This window comes from Sus scrofa, chromosome 4, assembly GCF_054392235.1.
Source record: "Sus scrofa isolate SSC_HxYL_T2T_F1_AM1 chromosome 4, Sscrofa_HxYL_maternal_Yorkshire_Landrace_v2.0, whole genome shotgun sequence".
Classification (NCBI taxonomy): domain Eukaryota; kingdom Metazoa; phylum Chordata; class Mammalia; order Artiodactyla; family Suidae; genus Sus; species Sus scrofa.
The window spans coordinates 125,692,731-125,717,503 of record NC_139386.1 but is presented as its reverse complement, the minus strand read 5'-3'; the positions used below and the strand labels follow the sequence as shown (position 1 = coordinate 125,717,503).

Below are 24,773 nucleotides of genomic sequence, written 5' to 3'. Positions count from 1 at the left end.
ATATTACCAAATGAGATGCACTCTTGGTAGAAGAGACTGGTAAAATACTGTATCTTTACCGATGAATTTCACTCACCCATTCTTCTCTATGGATAATCACAAGTCCCCTGTGATGGGGCCCTCGTTCTAATGTATATTTTCTTGTCTTTGATTCTTAAAATGAAGACATAGCCCACAGAATACAATTTTAGGTAAATTTAAGGGTTCGTTTTACACAGGTTTGTTCTATTAAAGTTTGCTTCATTTGTGTTATTTTAAGGACGAAATATCAAAGTGGCCTCGTGATTAAATTCAAAGTCCAATATCTCCGTGACCATTCTCCTTTAAGAGAGTCTACAATTAACTGAATCATATTTGTGGGTTACAGATATAGCCTTAAATTCTGATTAAACTGAATTAATGACCCAACCGTAAATGATCATTGAAATAGGAAAACAGGTATTTAAGTACAATATATAAACCTTTAAAATAGTACTAAACATTTACCTTAAAAAAAAAAAAAAAACCTTAAAGAATAAAGAGAGTATTTTCAAGTAAATACCTTAGAAGACCTAAGGGGAAAAATATGAAATTTGTTTCGTTTCCCGTGAAAAATAAATCTCTGGAATATTCCCTGTAGGGTACAATGTAAAAAAGTAAAATGCCCAGTGGCAAAAAAAAAAAATTTTTTAAAGTAAAATATGCTAAGTAGTTTGTAACAAAGTTAATACAACACATGTAATTGACACAAGCTGCAGTGTAGCTGGCAGATGCAACTCAGATCTGAGGTTGCTGAGGCTGGGGTGTAGGCCTACTTCTGGAATTCGGATTCGACCCCTAGCCTGGGAACTTCCATATGCTGGAAATGTGGCCCTAAAAAAAAAAAAAAAAGAAAAGAAAAAAAAAGCAGACTGACAAATTACCAAGTGGAGGAGAATTTGAGAAAAGTATGTTGTAGGCAGTCAAAGCTTGTATATACAATGAGAGTAAAACGCTTTGATGGATTTTTCTTAGGATTTGTCCTTTACTGAATGACACAAATCACTAGTCCTTTAATCTCCCACAAAGCAGAAGCTTAAAAATACACCCAATATTTCTTCTCTTTCTTAATACTGCATAAGGTCATTTTTAACCTCATGTTAGTTCCCATGACTTCACATCAGAGTGAATACAATCAAAATGCTACAAAATTTTGTGGAATACGATTGACTGATGGCTTGGGCAATGGGTGGGGATTGAAGAGCTGGATGACAAAGGTTTTTAGATATGCAATCCAACATGGGATTAATTACCAGGACATACCCATGAGAAGTGCCTTTCTAATTTCAAATTTAATCTCTTGAGTCTTTTAAAACCAATTTACTGAAATATAATTCTAGGTACACTGTATATTATACAAAATTTTACATATAATAAATTACATATACTTAAAGCTTACAATTTTATGAGTTTTGACATGTATATATACTTTGAAACCATCATCATAATCAAGATAATGAATACATCTATCATGCTCCCCAATTTCCTTGTGACTGTTTATAATCCCTCCCGCTAACTCCTTCCCTGTCTATGAGTCAACCATTAATCTACTTTGTGTCACTATGGATCAGTCAACATTTTCTATAGTTTTATCATAAAATCTGTGCATTTGGGGGTTTGATGGATTTTCTTTTCTCAGTGTAATTTTTTAGATTAATCTATGTTGCTGTATGTGTCAGGAGTTCATTCTTTTTTATTGCTGAGTAGTACTTTATTGTATTATACACCACAATTTGCTGATCTGTTCAACTGGATCATTCAGTTTTTGTTATCAGAAATAAAGCTACTATGAAGAATGGTTACTGAGATAACCAATGGTTAACCACGGGTTATTGTGATAAATTATTTATTTTCTAAATATTTGGAGTTTTTACAAATATATTCCTGGGGGTTTTTTGGGTTGTTTTTTGTTTTTTGTCTTTTCTAGGGACGCACCTGTGGCATGTGGAGGTTCCCAGGCTAGGGGTCCAATTGGAGCCATAGCTGCTGGCCTACGCCATAGCCACAGCAATGCAGGATCCGAGCCGTGTCTGCAATCTACACCACAGCTCACGGCAACACCGGATCCTTAACCCATTGAGCAACACCAGGGATCAAACCTGCAGCCTCATGATTCCTAGTTGGATTCCTTAACCACTGAGCCACGACGGGAACTCCTATTCCTGTTTTTGACTACAAATTTAATTTTGTTGTGGTCAGAGTATATACTTTGGATGAATTTAATTTTTTAAAATTAGAGACTTTTTAATGGTTCAGAATATGGCCTATTATAATAAATTTATACATGTATTTGAAATGACTGTGTATTCTGCTGCCATTGGAGAGTGTGTCCTATAAATATCCATTAGGTAAGTTGATAGCATTTCCCAAATCTTCAATAGATTCATTCTATTGTTTTATTAATTACTGACAGGCAGGTATAAACTCTAATTATAAGTTTGAGTTTTTCCATTGCTCCTTGCAGTTCTATTAGATTTTTATTCAGGTATCCTGAAGCTTTGTTATTAAGTGCCTTAAGTGTTTAGGATTGTGATCAATTCCGGAGGAACTGATTTTTTCAATATTATAAAATTATCTTTTTTGTCCTTGATAATACTCTTTGCTTTTACAACTACTTTGTTATCAATAATATGAGATTTTATTTGATTAGAGTTAGCATGGTGTGTCTCCTTCCATTGTTTCAATATTCTATTTGTGTCTTCATATTTTAGTTTTTTTTTCAGGCTGCATACTATTGGATTTTGCTTTTTTAAAAATAAAAATACAGGAGTTCCCATCGTGGCTCAGTAGCTAAGGAACCTGACTAGTATCCATAAGAATGAGGGTTTGATCCCTGGCCTCGCTCAGTGGGTTAAGGATCTGACGTTGATGTGGCTGTGGTGTAGGCCAGCAGCTGCAGTTCTGATTTGACCCCTAGCCTGCATACTTACTTATGCCATGGACATGGCCCTAAAAAGACAAAAAATAAGTAAAATATGAAAAATACCTGCCTTTTAATTGCGGTCTTTAGACCATTTACACTTAATGTGATTATTGACACAGGTTTAACTATACTCTCTTTTGGTTTGAGTACTCTGTATGAATCTATCTCATACCTTTCATGCTTCTGTTTTATCTGTTAATCATATTATCTGAGTGGTTGCTTAGAGCTTAGAGCATACATATTTAAGTTATCACAGTCTATCTTCAAGTAAAACTTGACATAAGATTTTTGAATCTCACAGTAGTATACTTCCATTTTCTTCCTCACAACTTTTGCACCATTGTTTTCATATATTTTGTGATAAACATATGTGATAAACCCCCACACTACCTTGTAAGTTTTTGTTTAATCAACCAATTCTCTTTAAAGTGAGTTAATATTTACCCATGTAGTTACAAATTCTGGTGCTCTTATTCCTTGGTGTAGATTCTTATTTCAACTTATTTCCCTTCAGCTTAAAACATTTTAACAGTTCCAGTAGTGCAGACTTGCCAGTGATGAATTCTTTCAGTTTTTTGTTTGAAAAAGTATTTATTTCACCTGTTTTGAAAGTTATATTACTGAATTTTGAAATATAGGGTAACAGGTTTTGTTTTTGTTTTTTAGTCTTTCAGCACTTTAAAGATGTTGTCTTCTAGCTTACATTGTTTCTGATGATAAACCACAGCAGTAATGCTTATGTTTGTTCCTCTGTAGGGAACATACTTTTTGTCCCTGGCTGCTTTGGCTCTTTATAACTGGTTTAGTACATTTGATTATGATATATTACTTGGGTGTAACTGTCTTCATGTTTCTTATGCTTGAAGTTTATCAAGTTTCTTGTTTATTATTTTTTGTTTTTTTGTTTTGTTTTGTTTGGGGGAGGAAGCTTGTCATTTTAAGAAAAACTGGGAAAGTTTGGTCTAATATTTCCTCAAATTTCGAGAATTCCAGTGTACACTAGGCTGCTTGAAGTTGACTCCAGCTCACCAATCATGTCTACCTTCTCTTCACTCCTTCTATCTATCTCTTTCTTTGTTTCATTTTTGATAGTTTTTATTGCTGTATCTTCAAATTTAACTACTTATTTCTTCTGTAGTGCCTAATATGCCCTCTGTAACTTCCAGTGTGTTTTTCATCACTTTCATTGTAGTTTTCATACCTAGAAGTTTGATTTGTATCTTTAATCTATTTTCCACATGTTAATTCAGCTTTTGAACATATAGAATATAGTTACAGTAGCAGTTTTAATGTACTTATCTGCTAATTTTAACATCACATCAGTTTTGGTTGATTTTATTCTTATTTTGAGTTTATTTTCATATTTCTTTACATACTAGGTTATTTTTTAATTGGATGCCAGACATTGAACTTTATCTTTTTTTGTACTAGATATTTTGTTTTCCTTAAATATTACTGAGTTTTTCTGAGTTGTAGTTAAATTACCTGGATACATTTTTATCCTTTCAGGTCTGGCCTTTTAGGTTTGTAGGACATGACTAAGTCAGTGTTCAGCCTATGGTCACTTGTGAATCATAGGGTTTTCAAGTCTTGTTGTCAGGAAGAGTCATTATTCCCAGATCTGTGTAAGAACTGAGTACTAATCCCTGTAATCCATTCAGAAAGTTATTTCTGTAGTCTCATAATTTACTGAAAAGTGTGCGCTGACCCTTCCTCTGCTAACACTCAAGAGGGACCCTCTACAGATCTCTGAAGTTCTTTCTGTATGCAGCTCTCTGCTTTGTGATGCACTGTCTTGTGAATTCTAGGCACCTTGTTCTGTCTGCACCCTCAGTTCTGTCTCCTCAATGCACAAAGATCTCTGTTTCTAACTGGTTTCTGTTGCCTTAAATGGAGTCTGGAAACTTTCTGGGACAATAGCAGTGTTCATGTCCATTGTTTTCCATCTCTCAGGGACCAGTGGTCCTGGTTAACTTACGTAAAAAAAAAGACCAAGCTGTTATTTCATAGTAGAGAGAGCAAATTCAGTCCCTCCTAGAGTGCAGGTAATGTTTTCTTTTAAGGAACTAGGAAAACCCTACCTCAAGAAAATACTTGGCTACATGGAGCCATAAACAAATCCCATAACTATGAGCTATAGTATGTATTTTGATTCATTTTGGCTGTTCCTCTTTGTAGAATTAAGCATACTTTAATTTTCCTTTGCTTCTGTGCTGAGACCAAGAAAATAACTGTCATTATTTGTCTTAATTTAATCAGAAGCTATTAAGTCAAATTAATGAATGATATAAAAGCAAGGAAGTATAATGAATAAAACACTCGGAAAGGAATCAGAAGACATATGTTCTACATGATATATAATAAATGCAAGCTCAGAAGGATCACTAAAAAACATTTAGTAAATTCTCCTTTAATTATTTAATTGGTAATTATTTCTGAAATAGTGCCTTTTGTATGAACTGTTGGTTCAAAAATGTTTTGAAAATCAATTGGGCGATATAATTCATAAGCTATAAATATATTTCCTTCAATTTTCCAAATATACTTCTCAGAATATTTTCTAAAAACAAATTATTACTTTAAATAGGAACAAAAGCTAAATGCATAAAGGCATTCTATGCAATATAATTGATAGCCATGAATGCTAGCAATGTGTCGAACTCATTAAATATAATATCTTGTTTAAACTTTACAACAAACTCTATGGATAGGTATTGTTATCACACTGATGAAAAGTTGGGACTAAACGTCAAAAAACAGCAAGTCAGAGGAAATGCTGAGATTTAACTGCATTCTGACTCTAAATCCTAAATAGACTTCACTTGCTCTAGAAAAGTGAAAACAGATATTTGTTAGGATAACTGTGCATGGACAGTTTTGCACCATACACCCTAATACTTTAAATTTCCATGTTTTATTTTTATTTTTTGTAGGTTATGGTTCATTTTTATTATTATTTATTTTTATTCTTTTTTTGGATATAAACATACCATTGACTTTGGGGTTTATTCTTTTTCCTTTTAAATTTTTTTTAATTGTAATCACTTGTTATTTCCCCAATACATTTTTTTTCTACTGTACAGCATGGTGACCCAGTTACACATACATGTATACAGTCTTTTTTCTCACATTATCACACTCCATCATAAGTGACTACACACAGTTTCCAGTGCTATACAGCAGGATCTTATTACTAAACCATTCCAAAGGCAATAGTTTGCATCTATTAACCCCAAGCTCCTAATCCATTCAACTCCCTCCCCATCCCCCTTGGCAACCACAAGTCTATTCTCCAAGTCCATGATTTTCTTTTCTGTGGAAAGATTCATTTGTGCCATATATTAGACTCCAGATATAAATGATATCATATGGTATTTGTCTTTCTCTTTCTGACTTACTTCACTCAGTGGGAGAGTCTCTAGTTTCATCCATGTTGCTGCAAATGGCATTATTTTGTTCTTTTTTATGGCTGAGTAGTATTTACAACTTACACAACTCAACAGCAAAGAAGCCAACAACCCAACTGAAAAATGAGCAAAAGACCTGAATAGACATTTCTCCAAGGAAGATATACAGATGGCCAACAAGCACATGAAAAAAATGCTCAACATCCCTGATTATTAGAGAAATGCAAATCAAAATTACCATGAGATACCACCTCACACCAGTCAGAATGGCCATCTTTAATAAGTCCACAAATAACGAATGCTGGAGGGGGTGTGGAGACAAGGGAACCCTCCTGCACTGCTGGTGGGAATGTAAGCTGGTACTGTTCTCCATAGTTGGAGAACAGTATGGAGGTACCTTAGAAATCTATACATAGAACTACCGCATAACCCAGCAAGCCCACTCTTGGGCATATATCTGGACAAAACTTTCCTTAAAAAAGACACATGCACCCGCATGTTCACTGCAGCTCTATTCACAATAGCCAAGACATGGAAACAACCCACATGTCCATCAACAGATGATTGGATTAGGAAGATGTGGTATATATACATGATGGAATACTACTCAGCCATGATTTATTTTTATTCTTTGTAGAACACAAATAATTTTTATTCTTTGTAGAATATTAAGAATACGTACACATATAAATATATATATTCACTCTATCCATGTCAGAATTTCTTAAATGATTGAGCTAGTACAGGGCCTAACTATAAATAACATTTTTTGAAGCTCCCCAGGAGATTCTAATATGCAATCAGAACTGAGAAATGTGGGACACAGTTTCTTAATCTAAGGTCCTCAGAACTTTTGCTAAATAACAGGAAATTCATGAACTTGGATGGAAAAAAAATTAAATCTTTATCTTCACTAGCCTCTCACTGAAATTTAGCATGTCCCCTATCGTGAAGCAACAAACCACAGTAACACTATCAACACCTGTAACTTTGCACCAACAGAAACCACAGAAATTCCCGCAGAGTTGCAGAGTTACCGCAGATATCACAGGGTGTCACTTATAGTCACCATTATATCGAAATCACAGTAGTGATTCGACCTGCCATTAGACTGTATTTTTAGGGCCTTACTAAAGAGTAACATATTTTACTACGTCACGTCTTTTAAAATACTTGAAGAATTTTGGTATAATAGGAGTTCTTTACAACCTTACGAATTTTGTTTTAGCCTTTCAAAGATAATTGTCTGAAAAGAGGCTTTTAGGCTTCCCCGGGGTGCCTGAGGAGGCCATGGCTCACACACCAGGTTAAGAATTCCATACTTAGAGGCTACTGGTCAGGAAAGCACCTTCAGAATGCTGATGAAGAGTGACTTCTTTAGAGTAATTGTGAATGTAGCGTGTGCAGTGCTCATCTCGCAGTAATGAACTGAGAAAGGGTTTCAGCAGAAATGAGGTGTCTTATAATAGAAGTATATTTACATACCGATTGTTCTTCCTTTATTAATTTCTCTAACAAAGCCATCATGCCCTTTTCTAGCTCCACCAACTGATTCACTGCTGAATCCCAATCTTTTGCCTAACTCTTATTGTAGCTGCCTCAAATGATAGAAAATGTCAGTCTCTGCTTGCTAATTCGGTGCATTCAGACAAATGCGGCAAGTAATTTTTTTTTTTTTTGGTAAACTTTTTTACAAGCCTAAAATATAGGATTTCTAAGGATTTTACAGTGAGAATGAAATGATTCACTTAAAATTGATTTCTGTAAGCCCTAATTACACAATACATTTCATCATAAGCATTGCAAAATCTCAGAAAGAAAAAAACACTCTTAGTAATAAATTGTCACTACAATGATCAGTGTGCCAAATTTAATTTGCAGATAAATAAAAGGAAAACTTGAAAGCCAAGGAGAAGTCTGATATAAGTATAGGCTTTGGATTAATTTTGTGACAGTTAAGAGACAAGCCCTTACAATATATTTCAGGAGTCTTAGCATCTTTATATTCAAGATGTTTTTCCAGCTCTCTCCTCTAGTTCATGGTCAAGTGGTCTCTACTCTCTCTGGAAATCAAGATACTAGCTGCTGCCATCAGCTGACCCATATGCCCCCCAGCACAATTTCTTTTTCGGAAAAGTTAGCCCTTGCTTAGAAGCTGCCACAATGGGTTGAATTATCTGATCCCTGTCATTAAAGGTGGCAGCTACGCACTCGAGAATGATGTGGGAAAACGCCAGTGAGAGTGATAATTAAACTTGGAAAATGAAGGGTCACCTTCTTTCACTCAGCTCATTGGGCTTGGCATCAGAGTAATTCCAAAACAGTGGGGGATATTCTACTCTCAGCATGGCAATATCTAGGTGCACACACATTATTTCTGTGGGTTCAAACAGGAATGCCATTTTAATTGTATTTAAAATGTTATCTTTGATATGGGGAGTAAAAATGTTAGAAATTAGTTCTAAGGATACAGAAAAAGAATAATAAGTATACTCTAAATGGTGAAAGAATTAGAAATAAGAAAAGCATGTATTGTTTGCTCAGAAGAAAAAAGCATTATAGGAGAAAAAAATTGTTTGCAGGGATATTGAAAAGAACATTTAAATGTGTTCAAGTCTTTCTACTTGACTGTGGAATCAAAAAGCAAGGGTTTTGTCTCAGCTCTCTTGTCTACTCACTGTCATTTCTTGGAGGTCATTATTACAACATCTTTTTCCTGCTCAAGAGAGGGTAGAAAGTATCAGGCGAGCTTAAGATAAGTTATTGGTAGAAATTATTTTCCAAAAAAAGGGATTTTTTTCAGATACACTGGCTCATCTAAATACCCCTGAAGGACTATTTCATACTGCTCTGGTTTTGCATTAATGTAAATAATACTCAGTTTTTTGTTTGTTTGTTTTGTTTGTTCGTTTGATTTTTATCTTTTCAGGACTGCACTCTTGGCATATGGAAATTCCCAGGCTAGGGGTCAGATCAGAACTGCAACTTAAAAGGCCTGAAATAATACTGCAATATGAGCAGATGCACAGATGCCAAAAGAAAACTTCAAATTCTGGCTTGATTATATAATAGCTATGAGCTGAGGGCATGTTACTTCACTGTATATGCCTCAGTTTCCTCATCTGTGAAATGGGGAAAATAACATTCTAAGAAAAGCTTCCCAGAACACGTGGATTCTTGACAAAATGCAAACAGTTCATAACTCATGTTATGAGCTAATTTACATAATGTGAAACAGAGATAATTGCAACATCAAGCTCAGAAAGTGAAAAATTCCTAATAAACAGAAACTATAGATTTCAGACGGGCCTTTTTAGTTCCCTTCACATCTGAAGGGTTGAATTGAAGAAGGTAAATTATATCCTATGTGAGTCTATTCTGTTTCAAAATAAGAGAGAATTGTGAAACAATTGGCACTTTCTAAACCAGAAAAAAGAAACCTGATGAGCTAGGCAATAGTGTGATAGCTAAAGTTCCTTCAAAATATTCTGATTTATCAGTTTGTAGGCAAACATCCCCAAATTTCATTAGCTTTTAAAATAGTTATCATTAGAATACTTGAAGTGTTCTCACTGTCTTTGAAGGAATAACATAGAAAAATCTTTTCTACAAACATAAACATACATTGTCCCAAACCTCAACCTCAATTCATCACCAGCTCACTGAGAAGGAGCAAAGGAGAAAAATGTATGTGTATGCATATGTGAGCATGGTGAAGGGGGTCGGGGGGGAGGAGGAGAATGAAAGAATGACACTGAGGACAACCCTAATCAATTACTGATGGGAAAACACTCTGCGGGCTAAAAACCTATAGGCAATATATAGAAAATACAAAGAAATGAAATATTATATGCAAGCCTGATTTCACAGTAATATGTGTATACAGTACTTCAGAAGAAAAAAAAACAGATTTCATAAAAGATACTTGACTCATTCAGAATAAACTTGTTAAAATTATTTGGTAAATTATTTCTCACTGAAAAAAAATATTACTAAACTATATAAGAAATTCTGCCTCTGCTTCAGTGTTGTATTTAAGATGATTTACAGTCTGCAATTTCTTCCTAAGGTCATCACCTTCATAAATACTGGCCACATACAGTGAAAACCAACTCAATAAAATAAGTATTTCATTTCTCTTCCTCCTGCTTATGTAGATACTTCTTCCATCTACATGGCACCCATTTATAAAAAAGCCTCACACTGTGTGGATTTTTATGAGTTCTTGAGCTTTTCTTTCTTTTTTATCTTTCCATGCATCTGCAAAGCAACTGGCAGATTCTTTAATAAAATATATTATACACATTAATATTTATAAGCCTATGAATTGGATGTTTAAATAAACATTCACCAACTTATGGCAATTCTTTTGTTTTAGACGTTAAATCACACTTACATTGTCTGGAAAGTCAGCTTTTAGTTCAGTGACACTTTGACACCAATATGCAGCTGTTTTTTCACTGATGAGCTCAATATTCAGGAAGGAGCTTTGTCCAGGGCCGTACATGGGGCCAGAGGTAGTCCCCCGGACGATTCTGGGTGAGACATTTGTCACTATGTCCTGTTGAAAGAGTAAAAATATTGGGTATCTTTGGACAAAGAAAAACTATTTATTCTATGCTCATTTCCATATGACAGTATTCTACTAAAGTCCTGTCTCACATTTTTAATATATTTTACATTACTGTTGAACATAAACTACTTTCAAGAGAAAAAGTAAAATAAAATATTCGTTAGCTCTATTTACTTTCTATAACTGTAAGTGTAGCATAGTGGAAAAATATGTAAATTCATTTACATTGGTTTTGAGCGTGCGCATTTCCATTTGTTTGCAATTAAGTAATAAATAAAAACATGACAAGTAAAATGTAAGACTATCATTTCAGTCTATTTGATCTAAGTGTCTCCAATGAGATTTTAAGTCAAATAAGAGTTAATGTTTAGTAAAGAAAAATATCTTTTTTCCTAAAAAGTAATTTTAATGTAAATCAGCCGAGGAGTACATATTAGCACTACTGGCTCATCAAACTTTTAACACACATTCTAGCAAACTAACTGGGTTGACTTACCTATATGATTCTAACTATAAATTCACATTCAATGAGAACTCATTTTTCCCAAGACTGAAATGAGGATATCAATAACTTCCTGGTAACTATAAACAGTAAACAGTCAAATTAACTTGCTTGTTAAGTGTAATTAACAATCCACAACTGCTTCTAAAGCTATATGAACAAAGAAGAGTAACATTCTTACATTACTAAAAACTAAAAAGAAACTAAGAAGGAAAATGTTTCTTGAGCCAACTTCCAATTAAAATTAATTTTGAGTAAAGGTCATTTAGTTAAGGATTTATCAGAATTAGTCATTTAAGTACCCCTCCTCACCATCTTGTCACTTTTAGTGAGATAACATGAACCCCCATTAGTATATAGCAATTAAGGTCAATTTACATATTTTAATTAAGAACCACCCCATATAAAACAATTAGCGTAATAGGCATACTAACTGGATTTCATAACATTTGGACGTTTTTCCAACTAGATAGACAGGAAACCTTAATTAGCATTAATTAGTGCTGATCTGCATATGTTTGATAAGGCATACCCTTGCCACAAAAGATTATTTATTCCTGAATCTGCCAAATGCTACAGTTGCAGAGGATAAAAGGACTTTTCTTCACATTGCATGTTAATTTCTGGCAATTTACATTCACTTTTACATTCGAATTAGTATATTATAAAATAAATGGTATAAATGTTACAATAAGCCACCTTAAATATGTACATTTTTACTTATAGGAATCCTGCCAGTTAATGTTTTACTAATTAAGCTATTCCATTTCTATTGTAATTGTGGGAATGTCACCAGCCTTACTTTGATTTTCTATTTTGAAACCATGTTACATAATGTTAGGGTAAAATGACAAGTCATGTCACACCAGGAAGCTCAAGCCTAATCGGTCATACTTCTATCTTGCCAAATGCTTAAATGTGTGCTCCGCGTCCCTGCACGTGGTTTCTGTGCAGTTCACCCAAACAGGTACTCTCTTGCTGTCACGGTCTGAGAAGACAATTCTAGAAATGTTTCCTTCAAATTAGGCTGATTTTTTTCTTATGGTCCAATTTCCAAGAGCCATACTTTAAAGCCCTGGGGTCCTCCTTTGCTGGCTATACCCCCTACTCCTAATTTTCTTCACCAAGATAAGTCCAATCTAGGCCACAGGCTATGTTCTGCACAGAAGAATTTGACCAGGGAGGTAAGGAGAGTCCATACTCAGTTCACCAAGTCATGTGCCCTGGCACTTGGTTAATGCGTTTTTTGTTATTGGTTTTTTTTGGGGGGGGGTTGGCCAACCCCAGGGCATTCGGTGGTTCCCCAGCCAGAGACTGAACCTGTGCCACAGCAGTGACCAGAGCCACAGCAGTGACAATGCTGGATCCTTAACCCACTGAGCCACCAGGGAACTCCAAAAGGGCATCTGTTTTAAGTGACCATTTTGTAATTTATCAGCCTATGTTGAGAAGGAAGAAAACTTTCCTCTATCTTTCTAGGTTCCCTAGGCTGGTCTAAGAATGAAACAGACATGAGGTAGATTAACAGGAGAAAATGAAATTTAATGTTATATGTACAGGTATCCCATATATATGAGAGGTTCAGAAAAGGAAGACAAGATGAAGTCTATGCCATCCTGATCTAAGAAAAAGGATTAAAGACATGGAGCTTCCATGAATAGCAAGGTCATTACAGGACAATAAAAAGAAGAGTAGATGTTTGGTAGTTATATAGCTATATAGTTATATGACAGTTATATACTGTCAAATAGATGGAGCCACTTGGATAAATAGCTCTTTTCTGAGAAAACCTAACTTAAATCCTTCTGTGTAGTTAAGAAAGGGATGGTAGTTTCTCTCAAACCTGCAGGGTCTTGACTCCCTTTAGCTCAAAATAACCCTCTTGCAAAAGTGACACATTTTGAGGGGGCTTATTCTAAACACTGACCCCTGCCCTGAAAGTGGCACTTTCTGCTTATTCAACAGAATTGACTCCTGTGTACTTGTCCCTGCTCCAGCTCACTCTTCAGATCTTAGTCTTCAGTCAATTTGGGAATCCTTTCTGATCTCTCAACACCATCAAGTCTTAAGCTGCTCTGACTCATGCCACCATAATAACATATGCCTTACCCAACTGGCACTCTTAACAACCAAGAATCGTGACTGTCTATATTCTTGTTGGTACTTTCAAGTACAGTGCAAACTTCTGAAGGGCAAGAACTATATCTTGTTTGCTATTACATCTCCAGCTTGTAGCCCAGCCTTTAGTGAGTGTTCAAATAATGTTTCTTAAAGGAAACTAGACTAAAAACCCTAGGAACTACAACAGGTCTTGCCCTGAGGCATGGGAACTATTAGGTATTTGCTGCTGGTCTCATTCTGCTGCTGAACAAACAAGCGGTTTTGGCCTATACTCAAAATTTCAGGAACTTGTTCTTTGCTTAAACCTTTCCTATAAGTCCATTTACCTGTTCTCCCTGGTCCCTCAGGGACTCCTATGAATACAGCCCTCCATCCCCTCTATGGCTAGATCCTGGGACCAGAACGCAGTGAGGCAGATGGCCCATGAGTCCACCCCTCCCCATCCCAGCCTACTGCAAAGCTTTGATGACAAAAAAAGTATTGAACTTGATCATCATGTAGCATCTAAGACCGTCCTGAATGCTAACCCGAAATTGCTGGGTTTATCTGATCTCTAGGATCCAAACAGAATGGCCCCATTCAGATAGAGACCAACTCTAGCGCTTTTCCAGTTCAAGCGGATATGAATCCCTAGGTCCAGGGCTACCTATGGGATTTCTGAGGTTTAGTGAATATGAGGTTAAGATATCAGATCCTTAACCAGCTGCAGCTGCCTCTTGTGTCTCTGCCCTAGACTGTGCCCACATATTCAGAGAATGTGTAGGTGATTTTTTTTTTTTTTTAGTATCATAAAATTAAAAAGATACAAACAGAAGAATCACACCGATACTGAGTAAGAACAAACTCAAGAGTCCAGGAATTCTAAGCCATATGCTATTTTACAGTATTTCTCCTGATAACAATTAGGCCAGGAACTCGCAATAATCAAGAGGGTCAATAAGCGAATATCTAACCGGAGGACGGTCAAACAAATGCCTCTTTCTTCAAATATCCTCCCTCAATGACACCTTAAACTTCAAATTCTACCACTAGAGATTTTCCCTTTGCATACTGTGAGTTAAATTTACGGTTCACCATTGGAGCTGTTTTATTTGCTTCTTCTATGATCCACTGGTAAACTGTAAACATCCTACAGGAGGATTAACAGTGACTTCCTCAACCAAGACTGAACCGGAAGTACAAGGCGAATCAAAGGGAAATTTTACCTCCTTTAGGAAAGGGATTGTTTACTCCCTTATGGTGATTTATGACAAGCAATGCTCCTCTGAACAGGTCAGTTTTCTCTTTCCTTAACTCAAGCAAAGAAAAAAAGACCCTTTAATTACCATCCAAATTACAGCTACCTAGTGTGAAGAACTTGTCAACGACCCACTAGTCAATTGTTACCATCATAGCAATTAAAAAATTCAGCTTATTCCAAATTCAACTAGAGTGCCAAAATTACAACATGGTTACCCAATTATAAATCAGTAATATAAATTTTATTCTAGGTTTTATTTCCTAAATTTCGTCATATTCACCACCACTTTGTCAAAAACTTTCTCTACTGACTTGAGACTTAAAATTTTTAAGTTAAGTGGAAGATGAATGAAAATTTGGATATAACCAATTATCTTTGGTTATCTGTTCAGAGTTAGAACTTCAATAATTGGGCAATAACTTACTAAAGCATTTGACCTGGGAATACTAGAATTTGAGTATGATTTTATAAGATAATATTTTGCTTTAATATTTAATAGCTAAATTATATTAACATTGCTTAAAGGAATTCATATAACAAACATATTCCAGAATAGTTAAAACATAAAGAGTTTATTTTCTATAACAAAGAAGATGAATTACTACAGTTCTAATGTTCAATGCATTAGCAATATTCGGATTTTTAAAAATTGATGTTTATTGATAAGGAAGTGTTAGGTGATATCTCTGCTTTGTGCGATATTACCATTATAAAAGGTAATTACCATTATAAGTAATTATCATTATAAAACGGAGTGTAGTGACCTCCTAACATTTGAAGTGATGATAGTGATTTTTCAACATTAGTGAAAAAATTTAAATGGCAAACAGCCTGATTATATTTGTTTGTTTAAGTTCATTTACTTGACCTCTCTTATCCTTAAAAAAAAGAAACTATGCTGTTTCCATGGTTACTACTGGAGTAAGACAGTCACAGTGGCCTCAATGAATAGGAAAAGGAAACTGCAGCAGAGATGTTTGGTAAAAGACTTGAAAAAGAGTAAGCATCCAAAACGGTAGATGAAAATGAAAAATAAAATTTACAGAGTGAATCACAGCTACTGTCCCACAACAGATACCTTTTAAAAATATGTTGTTGAGTGAAAAAAGCAAGATGTGGAAAAATACATAGCATCTGATATCCAAAATCACTTCTATGATGAAATATAAAAATAAGTAAGAGAATAAAATAATTCAGGGAAGTGGTTACCTTTTGGAGTAGATAGATGCTGGGGGAGAAACTGGGGATGCAGGAGCAACACAGGCTTTCTAAAAGTATGAGTGATATGCAATTTTAAAAATGCTTTATTCCTGAACTGCAGAAACACTTGGTAGAATAAGAAATCTGCACAATGAGCTTTGTGCTAGTAGAGTGCATATTGTTATAGCTATCAATAAAGTTTTATCAGTTTACCTGAAAACCTATAACTTAAATCTTAGGGATATTTTTTCCTTGTTAATTTTCAAGATTTCACTGTGAACTGGTTGTTTTTGTCAAAAAAAATCTTTTAATTACTTGTTTTTATAAGCTAGAATTTCAAAAATTAAATATAATGCAGGAAAAATTGTCCTCTGAAATACATCACACCTTTCATGTAAGTGGGATTTAACCATGCACTATTCCATAAAAGAGTAAACTCACTTCACAAATAAATCTCACAACAAGTATCCTGGTTACATAACACAGTTCCATCATTATAAATCTGGCATACTGCTACCCTGGGAACAGCAAAAAGTAAAATAAAATTCAACAGTGGCCCCGTTTCCAGTGCAACTCCACTATTATGAAAGAACCCACTAATGTTTTATTTTATGCATGAACTACGTCTATTAATATTTGATCACTCCCCGAAATAAAATTTATAATGGTCAGAATAATCTCTTCTGGTTGCTTTGGAGGGGTGACATGGGTAGGATGAGAATTTGTTCTTAATATATCAATTTCCCATTCTCGTCTTTTACATAAAGATAGCACTCCAAAACCTGAAACAGTGACAAGATTTATCCGTTTGTCATCAGGAACTTTAAATCTGTCTATCCAATATGGAAAGCACAGTAAACAAGAATAACAACGTTATCGTAGAAATACAAAATAATTTATCAGAGAAACAGTAGTGCTGAGACCGAGATACAATAATAATTTAGATTTTTATAGCACAAATATTTCAAATGGATCATCTTATTTGATCTTCACAACTCTGTCATTATGCTGTTAATGCTACAACCAGGGATTAGAGAAATTAAAATGACTTGTCCACTGCGGCAGAGCTCTAGGGAGTATTAAAGGCAAGACGAGAATTCAGGTAAATTTGTGTTATATGAATCATATTATTAGTGGCTTAATGTCTGAAGTATCTCATAATAGTTAGGACCAATTTTAGTTCCAAGAAAAATAAATTGACTTGAATAAGTTAAATTTAAAAGGTGGGAAGTAGCATATGTGCTTTAGGGAAAAGGAATATATGACCTAATCCCAGAAAGTAAATGCAGTGAGGAATGTCTCTTGGTTTTCTTTCTGCTTCTATTTGTGTATCTCTCCATTCTTCTTTCTTCCTACAAGGGGCTTCCTCTGTCTCAGTTCTTACGATAGAACACAGGCCTATGACAGGTCCCAAGGTACAAGCAGAGTCTTTCCCCCAAACTTATAATCACTCAGGCCCACCACTCCTGGTGGCAGAGACTCTGACGTGCTTAACTGGGCTTCTATGTTCACGCACTATCTAATTAACTGTATCTAGCAGGGCAGAATTAATTAGGATTCGCGCGGACGCTCATGTAAACAAAGACGGAGTAACTGAGAGCCGAGCAACTAGTCTTCCACGAGTCTTCCACACCAGGACTAGTCTCCGCAGGTCTGACTCAGAGAGGAGAAAATACGACACGGGCATCTATCAAGTGTCATTCACTAGGAAAATGGTTGCAGAAAAGATGCAGTTACTACCACTTAGTGACAGTAAGTTTCCCACAGTTTTGAATCAACTGTGATAATCCATTTCTTATTCCTATGGCCCAAATCTTATAAGACCAAAGTTCTAAGACTCCCTATGTTTTAGGACACATTGCGAACTCTGTTTTTGCAATGTGCTGGTGTGCTAAAGACTGTCAGCACAAAGGGGCCTGGGGTACACTTATCCTCAGTCTCGGGCTGGACGGAGCTAAGTGAATGGCTACTCTATGTAAGGAGGGTAACAGAGCGGAAGGAGTAGGGTAAAAACAAACACCAATAGCTCATTTTGCTCTAGAATAAACAGCAAAACAATTCACAATCTGACTAAAGGAGGACTCAACACACTGAAGGTGTGGGAAGGAGTTTTACTCTTGTCTCTCTAGTGCACACCTTGGGCCAAAGGTCTTCACCTTCCAGACAAAGGCCAAACATCTAGAGGATTCGGTTTCTCACCCTGCACAAGTGTGAAGATTCAGTGTTTGAACTGTATTTATGTCTGACTGAAAAACACTGGGTCACAGACTTGTGTAGCCTTTTGTCTTTCCTCTTGCCCTTTTGCAGGGAGTTTGTAACTTTGTAAATAGGACACTAAAAAATAATTGGATTTGCTCTTTGATTTTTTTTTCATCTGTCAAAATGGCTTCACTAAATCACAGAGCGGTTGTAGGACATTAAATGAAGTAATGGAGCACATGCCTGACGTGGTATTTGATAAATAAATATTCACCCATTTATCAACTCACCAACTTCAGAGACAAAGCAGAAGTTGTGAAAGTTCGGGCATGGGCTGAGGCTGGGAAGGCGACAGGAAATGAGGATGGGGAGACTGCATACAGTTGGGTCAGATTAGAGAGTCTTGAATGACTGTTTTAAGGAGTTCAAACTTTTTTCTGCAGGCTTTGAGAATCCATTGTGTTTTGTCTCCTATTCAAGTTATTAATTCCAATAGCTCCTAGCAGCTGTGCATTCACAGAGATAAGTTTTACAAGAAACAGATGAAGAGCTTTTTCAGTGCTGATATCAGATGGATTAGAACGTGATTAATCAACAGACAGACTGATTAAATTATTGGGTTCACTGTTCAGATAAGAGGTTTTGGATACACTCTGCCAAACTGTAATTAACTTAGAAATTTCTGCTGGCCTGCTCATAAGATGATCATGTGATATGCTTTGAAGAAATCTTTTAAAGCCCAAAACAGCAGCTGTGAAGGTGTAAGCATGAGTCAGTTCTAATAATTATTAAACATATTCAAGTATTAGAGCAGAATTTTCATTGAAAATGATAAATATTTTAAAAAAACTACTTTTTATAAAACTTGTAATATGCTCTGGTTTTACTCTAGAAGCTGCCATAAATGAAAAGGCTATTATTTAAGGAAGGGAATATCTAAAGGCATCAGGAGTTCTCCGTTTTTGCCTTATGGTTAACAAGATATTGAGAGAAAAATTCTCACAATATAGCACATTTAAAAATACTGGGCAGGATATGAAACAACAAAAGCAAAAGAGGAACAACAGTACTTGTGTCAAAATAAGGAAGGAAATTTCTCAGAGATCAGAAGTGACAACCAAGCAGAGATCCACAAGGACAAGCCAGTGGTGGGGCGATGTTAGCCCTCAGGTTTCTGCCAGTTCCAGAGGGCGTAGAACCTGCGTTCTAATGGAATACAAACATCTGAGAAAGTTGGAAAAGCCAGGGACCAGATATGGTGGTAGGAAGACAAGAAACTTCCAAATAAAGGTAGGATCAACAGAAAGCAATGCTCTTACTTTGTGAGATTAAAAATAACTATCAGACAATGGTGGGGTATGTGTCCATTTCAGCCTTACTATTGGATGAGAAAGAAAACATCTCCTCTAAGAATATAAACTTGTGTGGGTCCCCAAACCATAAACTAAAACTTTGGTTTAAACATGGCTCTTGGTTATGCCACCTTCGGAAAACTAGTTGAAGTAACACCAAAGTCTCTCTGGAGGAATTTTTACCCCAGGTATCAAAAAATTCCCATAAGCAAATTTCCAAGGGATGTGAGTTAATAATATAATTCTAATAATCAAATGAGTAAAAATGAAAATAAGGCATCATAGGTAAACTCAGTAGGAAGATAAAGCTATTCAATCAGATCTACAAACAAACAAAAAAACCCCCCCACAGATGCTGAAATTATCAAACATGGAGTATAAAATAAAGCTTAATATATTTGAAAAATAAAAGAGAAGCTTGAATGAATAATAAAAGAATAAGAAACTCAAAAATACCATGAAAATTTAAAATACAAAAAAATTTCTAGACATAAAAATAATAATTGGGAAAAAAGAACTTTAATTGTTTGGGGTAAATAAGAGCTTGGACAGTTGAAGAGAAGTAGTCAACCTGAGGATATATCTGGAAAAATTACCTAAAAGGTAGTAAAGACAAATGATGTGCAAACATGATATGCAGGTAAAGAGACATGAAACACAGATTGAGAATTTAAGGAGAAGTCTAAATGGAGTTCATAGATAATGAGGAGAATCAGGAGAGGAAATACTTCAACACATATTGTCAGAGATACGACAGAATTAACGAAAGATGTCAATCTTCAGAATCAGGGGCACCAACAAACTCAAGGAAAAGATATTAGATCAATGGAAGGGACTGGAGAGCCCAGAAATAAACCCACTCTTAAACAACAAAGGAGGTAAGAATACAATGGCGGAAAGACAGTCTCTTCAACAAATGATGTCGGGAAACCAGGACGGCTACCTGCAAAAGACAGAAACTAGCCTACTATCTTATACCAAATACAGAAATAAACTCTAAATGGATTACAGACTCAAATGTAAAGCCTGAAATCATTAAACTTCTAAAAGAAAACATATGCTATATGCTCTTTGACATTTTTGAGAAATATTTTCTCTGGATCTGATCCTCAGGAAGGGCAACAGAAGTGGAAATAAACAAATGGGACTGTATCTAACTAAAAAAAGTTTTTTCAGTGAAAGGAAATATCAGCAAAATATATAGGCAGCTTACTGAGTGGGAGAAGATACTTGTAAATGATATATCCTATAAAGGATGAATATTGGAAAAGTACATTAAAAACTCATATAACTCAACAACAAGTAGCCAAACAAGTTGACTGGAAAATGGGCAGGGGATCTGAATAGACATTTTTTTCAAAGTGGATGTACGGATGGCCAATAGACACATTAAAAGATGCTCATTATCACCAATCATCAGGGAAATACAAATCAAAACCACAATGATATATTACCCCCCCACGTGTCAGAATGGATATTATCAAAAGAAGACAATAACAAGTGCTGGTGAAGACGTGGAGAAGAGGGAGCCCTAGCGTGATGTTGGTAGAAGTGCAGACTGCTACGACCGTGACGGAAAACATCATGTACAGAGGAAAACAGTAGAGTCTCCTCATCAAATTATAGGTTCTTCATAAAATTAAAAATAGGAAAAAAATAAAAAAAATACACTTCTGAGTATTTATCTGAAAAAAACAAAAACACTAATTCCAAAAGATATAGGTACCCCAATGTTCACTGTAGCATTATTTACAATTGAAAAAATATGGGAGTTCCCATCGAGGCTCAGTGGTTAATGAATCCAACTAGGAACCATGAGGTTGCAGGTTTGATCCCTGGCCTTGATCAGTGGGTTAAGGATCCAGTGTTGCCATGAGCTGTGGTCTAGGTCACAGACACGACTCAGTTCCCATGTTGCTGTGGCTCTGGTATAGGCCAGCAGCTGTAGCTCTGATTAGACCCCTAGCCTGGGAACCTCCATTTGCTGCAGGTACTGCCGTAGAAAATATAAAGACAAAAAAAAAAAAAAAAGAAAAGATATGAAAACAACCTAAGTATACATTGATAGGTAAATGGATAAAGAAGTCATGGCATGTAAATACAATGGAATATTACTCAGCCACATAAAAAGAATGCATTTTACTATTTGAAACAAGATGGATGGATCTACAGGGTATTACACTAAATTAAATAAGTCAGACAGAGAAAAAGAAATACTATAAGATTTCACTTACACGTCAAATCTAAAAAACAAAACAAATAAACATAAAAAAACAGAAAAAAACTCATAGATAAACAGAAAACACTGGGCCAAAGGGAAGGGAGGGCCATAGGGAAATGGGCCAAACAGGGGAAAGGGATTAAGAGGTATAAACTTTCAGTTATGAAATAAATAAGCCACGGATATGTAAGGAACAGCAAGGGGAATACAGTCAATATAATGTTGTAATAATGTTCCATGGTGCCAGATGGTAACTTGACTTGTTGTGGTGATCATTCTGTAATTCATTAAAATACTGAATCCCTATGGGACATAGCTGGAGCTAATATAATATTGCAATATATATAATCTATATTGTAATATAATATTATTACTTCATCAATGAATAAACAAGTAAATAAATAAATAAATAAAATTAGTACCTGGTAGTAACTAAAGCAACAAAAAGCAAAGAGAAAACTTAAAGAGCAACCAAAGGAAAAAGGACTACCTAAAAGGTAAGGCCGACTGATAGTGAACTTTTTGGCAGTGCCAGTGGAGGTCAGAGAGAGTGAACTATTTTTCATAAGGAAGAAATGTTAACTGAGAATAACTGCATATCTTTCAAAATTATAACTCAAGAAATGAGGATTAAATAGATGTTTTTAAACAAAAGGAATGAAGAGCAACTAGTATATGGCAGAGAAAGTGAATGAACTAATGCTAATTCAACTAAAAGGAATGTGAAAAACAAAAGACTGAACAATAAGAAGTGAAAAGCAAGTTGCATAAAAATATCAACTGTGGGAGTTCCTGTCGTGGCACAGCAGAAACAAATCCGACTAGAAACCATGAAGTTGTGGGTTCAATCCCTGGCCTTGGGCAGAGGGTTAAGGATCCAGTGTTGCCATGAACTGTGGTACAGATCACAGATGTGGCTCAGATCTGGCATTGCTGTGGCTGTGGTGTAGACTGGCAGCTACAGCTCCGATTAGACCCCTAGCGTGGGAGCCTCCATGTGCTGTGGGTGTGGCCCTAAAAAGACAAATAAATAAATGAATAAATAAATAAATAAACTGTGATTATATTTACATAAGGTAAAAAAATAGGCAAAACTAACCAGCACACTTATTTAGGCAAAACATAAACAAAAGCAAGAAAATAATTATGACAAAATCTAAGTCATTATCTCCAGAGGGAAGAGAAAAGAATACAAGTAAGGAGGGGTACACAGAGTCAAAGACACAGAAACATGTCTACATCTTGTGAAATAAGAAAGAGGATATTCATTTTATTGTTTGTTAAACTGTATTATCTAAATTACATATACATGTTTTGGTATGCATGCTGTATTTCATGGTTTAAAATAAGTAAAACAAATGTACCAAGCAGCAAAAAAAAAAAAAAAAAAAAAGATAGGATGTAGACCTGCTGGTGGATTCCCAGATCCGTATGTTTCTCCTCAACCTTATCACCTGATATATGGCCCTGACTGATGTTTTAGAAAATATTCATTCTGGTCATTCCTTCAACAAAATAATGAGGTTGTATAATACGATTTCTACCATGACTTTCAGCCACCACTGGTCAGGATAGCAAAAAATCATTTATCTAAAAAAACTATAAACTATTCAGGAGTTCCCACTATGGTGGGATTGGTATTGTCTCTTCAGCTGCTCAGGTAGCTGCTGAGCTACTGACTGAATTCCTGGCCTGACACAGTGTTTAAGGATCTGGTGTTACTGCAACTGTGGCATAGGTTGCAGCTGCAGCTTGGATTTGATACCAGGTCCAGGAACTTCAATACGCCATGCGTAGAGCCAAAAAAAAAAAAACAAACAATTCAACATGCAGACATTTCAGATTGGAAGTGGCTGTCTGAACACTTCCAGCCATGACGCAAATTTAGAAGTAATTGTGGGACTTTAAGGCCTCTTCAGGAGACAGAACTCAAAGCCTTTGGCCAAGACAAGAACTATCAGACCTTTATCATCACCCACCACCCCACCCGTCTAATTATAATGCCCCTTCCCCCACCTCGAGCAACCTGGCCTACTCCTTCGTACTAGGAAATGTATGTGGCCCACTCCTCACCCTGACCCTATAGAGCCCTTGTAAGCCTTCTAAGCTCCCAATCAAGGAGCAAGTTGGTGTGCTAAGACCCCTCTTTCCCCAACCAATCAGCAGGTCAGCAGGTATCCCAAGACCTCTCCCCTCCCCGCGCTATGAAAACAGACACAGCTATGTGCTCGGAGCTGGCTCTCCCTGATCCTCAGGAAGTCCTCCTGCTGCACTGGCAGCATCTCTTTCTCAGTAAACTCTTCTTTCTCTTCAGCTGGCTATGCTGGAAAACTCTTCATCTGACCTGCATGCACAGACTACAACAGTAACATTAAACTAATATTAAAACCTCTTCAGGTCACACACACACACACACACACTTTGGCTATCTTAGGGAATCTTTCCCACCAATACTGAACTGATTACAATAAGAAGATGCAGTATGAGGGAGAAAAAAGAAAGCTTATTTCTGCCAAGAATCTGTGAAATCAATCAGATGGCAAAATATCATTTGTCTGACCAAATATACATAGTCAAACTCCCCTAAATGTAAGTTAAGCAGCCATGAGACTTAATAATTGAAATAATAAAGTTTAAAGTCTACTTTCTCATAATTCTAACACCTCTACTCAATAACATTTCTTCATATATTAAAGCATAAAGATGCTGTATTATAATTACAAAACACCATTTAAAAAAATGCATTATGTCCTACAGCACTTAGCCTTGACAAACAATTACTGGATATCACATTCAACTGAATACAAAAAGCAATCTTTATCGCAGGTTAAAATTAGCCTTGGAACAATAAATGCTTTCGGAGCTATTCTAAACTCCAAACTGCTTTGCACCAGTCTCTTCTGAGGAAATGCAAACAAGTAAACTGAAGGACATTTGAAAAACTTCTTGTCCATGCCCTCTAGTTTCTTCTTTTTTTTTTTCATAATTTCATAGGGAATAATCATGTGACATTTAAA

At 35.7% G+C, this 24,773-nt stretch overlaps 1 protein-coding gene across 2 annotated transcripts in view; it reads right to left on the bottom strand.

Annotated features, from left to right (window-relative positions):
• The window catches only part of DPYD (dihydropyrimidine dehydrogenase), a 783,111-nt gene that overhangs the window by 305,883 nt on the left and 452,455 nt on the right, over nt 1-24,773 (bottom strand). For both annotated transcript variants that reach the window (XR_014842857.1, NM_214044.3), the window contains 1 exon segment: nt 10,745-10,909. Coding sequence is in view for 1 of the 2 variants with exons in the window: in NM_214044.3 (NP_999209.2) it covers nt 10,745-10,909 (165 nt within the window). In the remaining variant the exon portion in view is untranslated.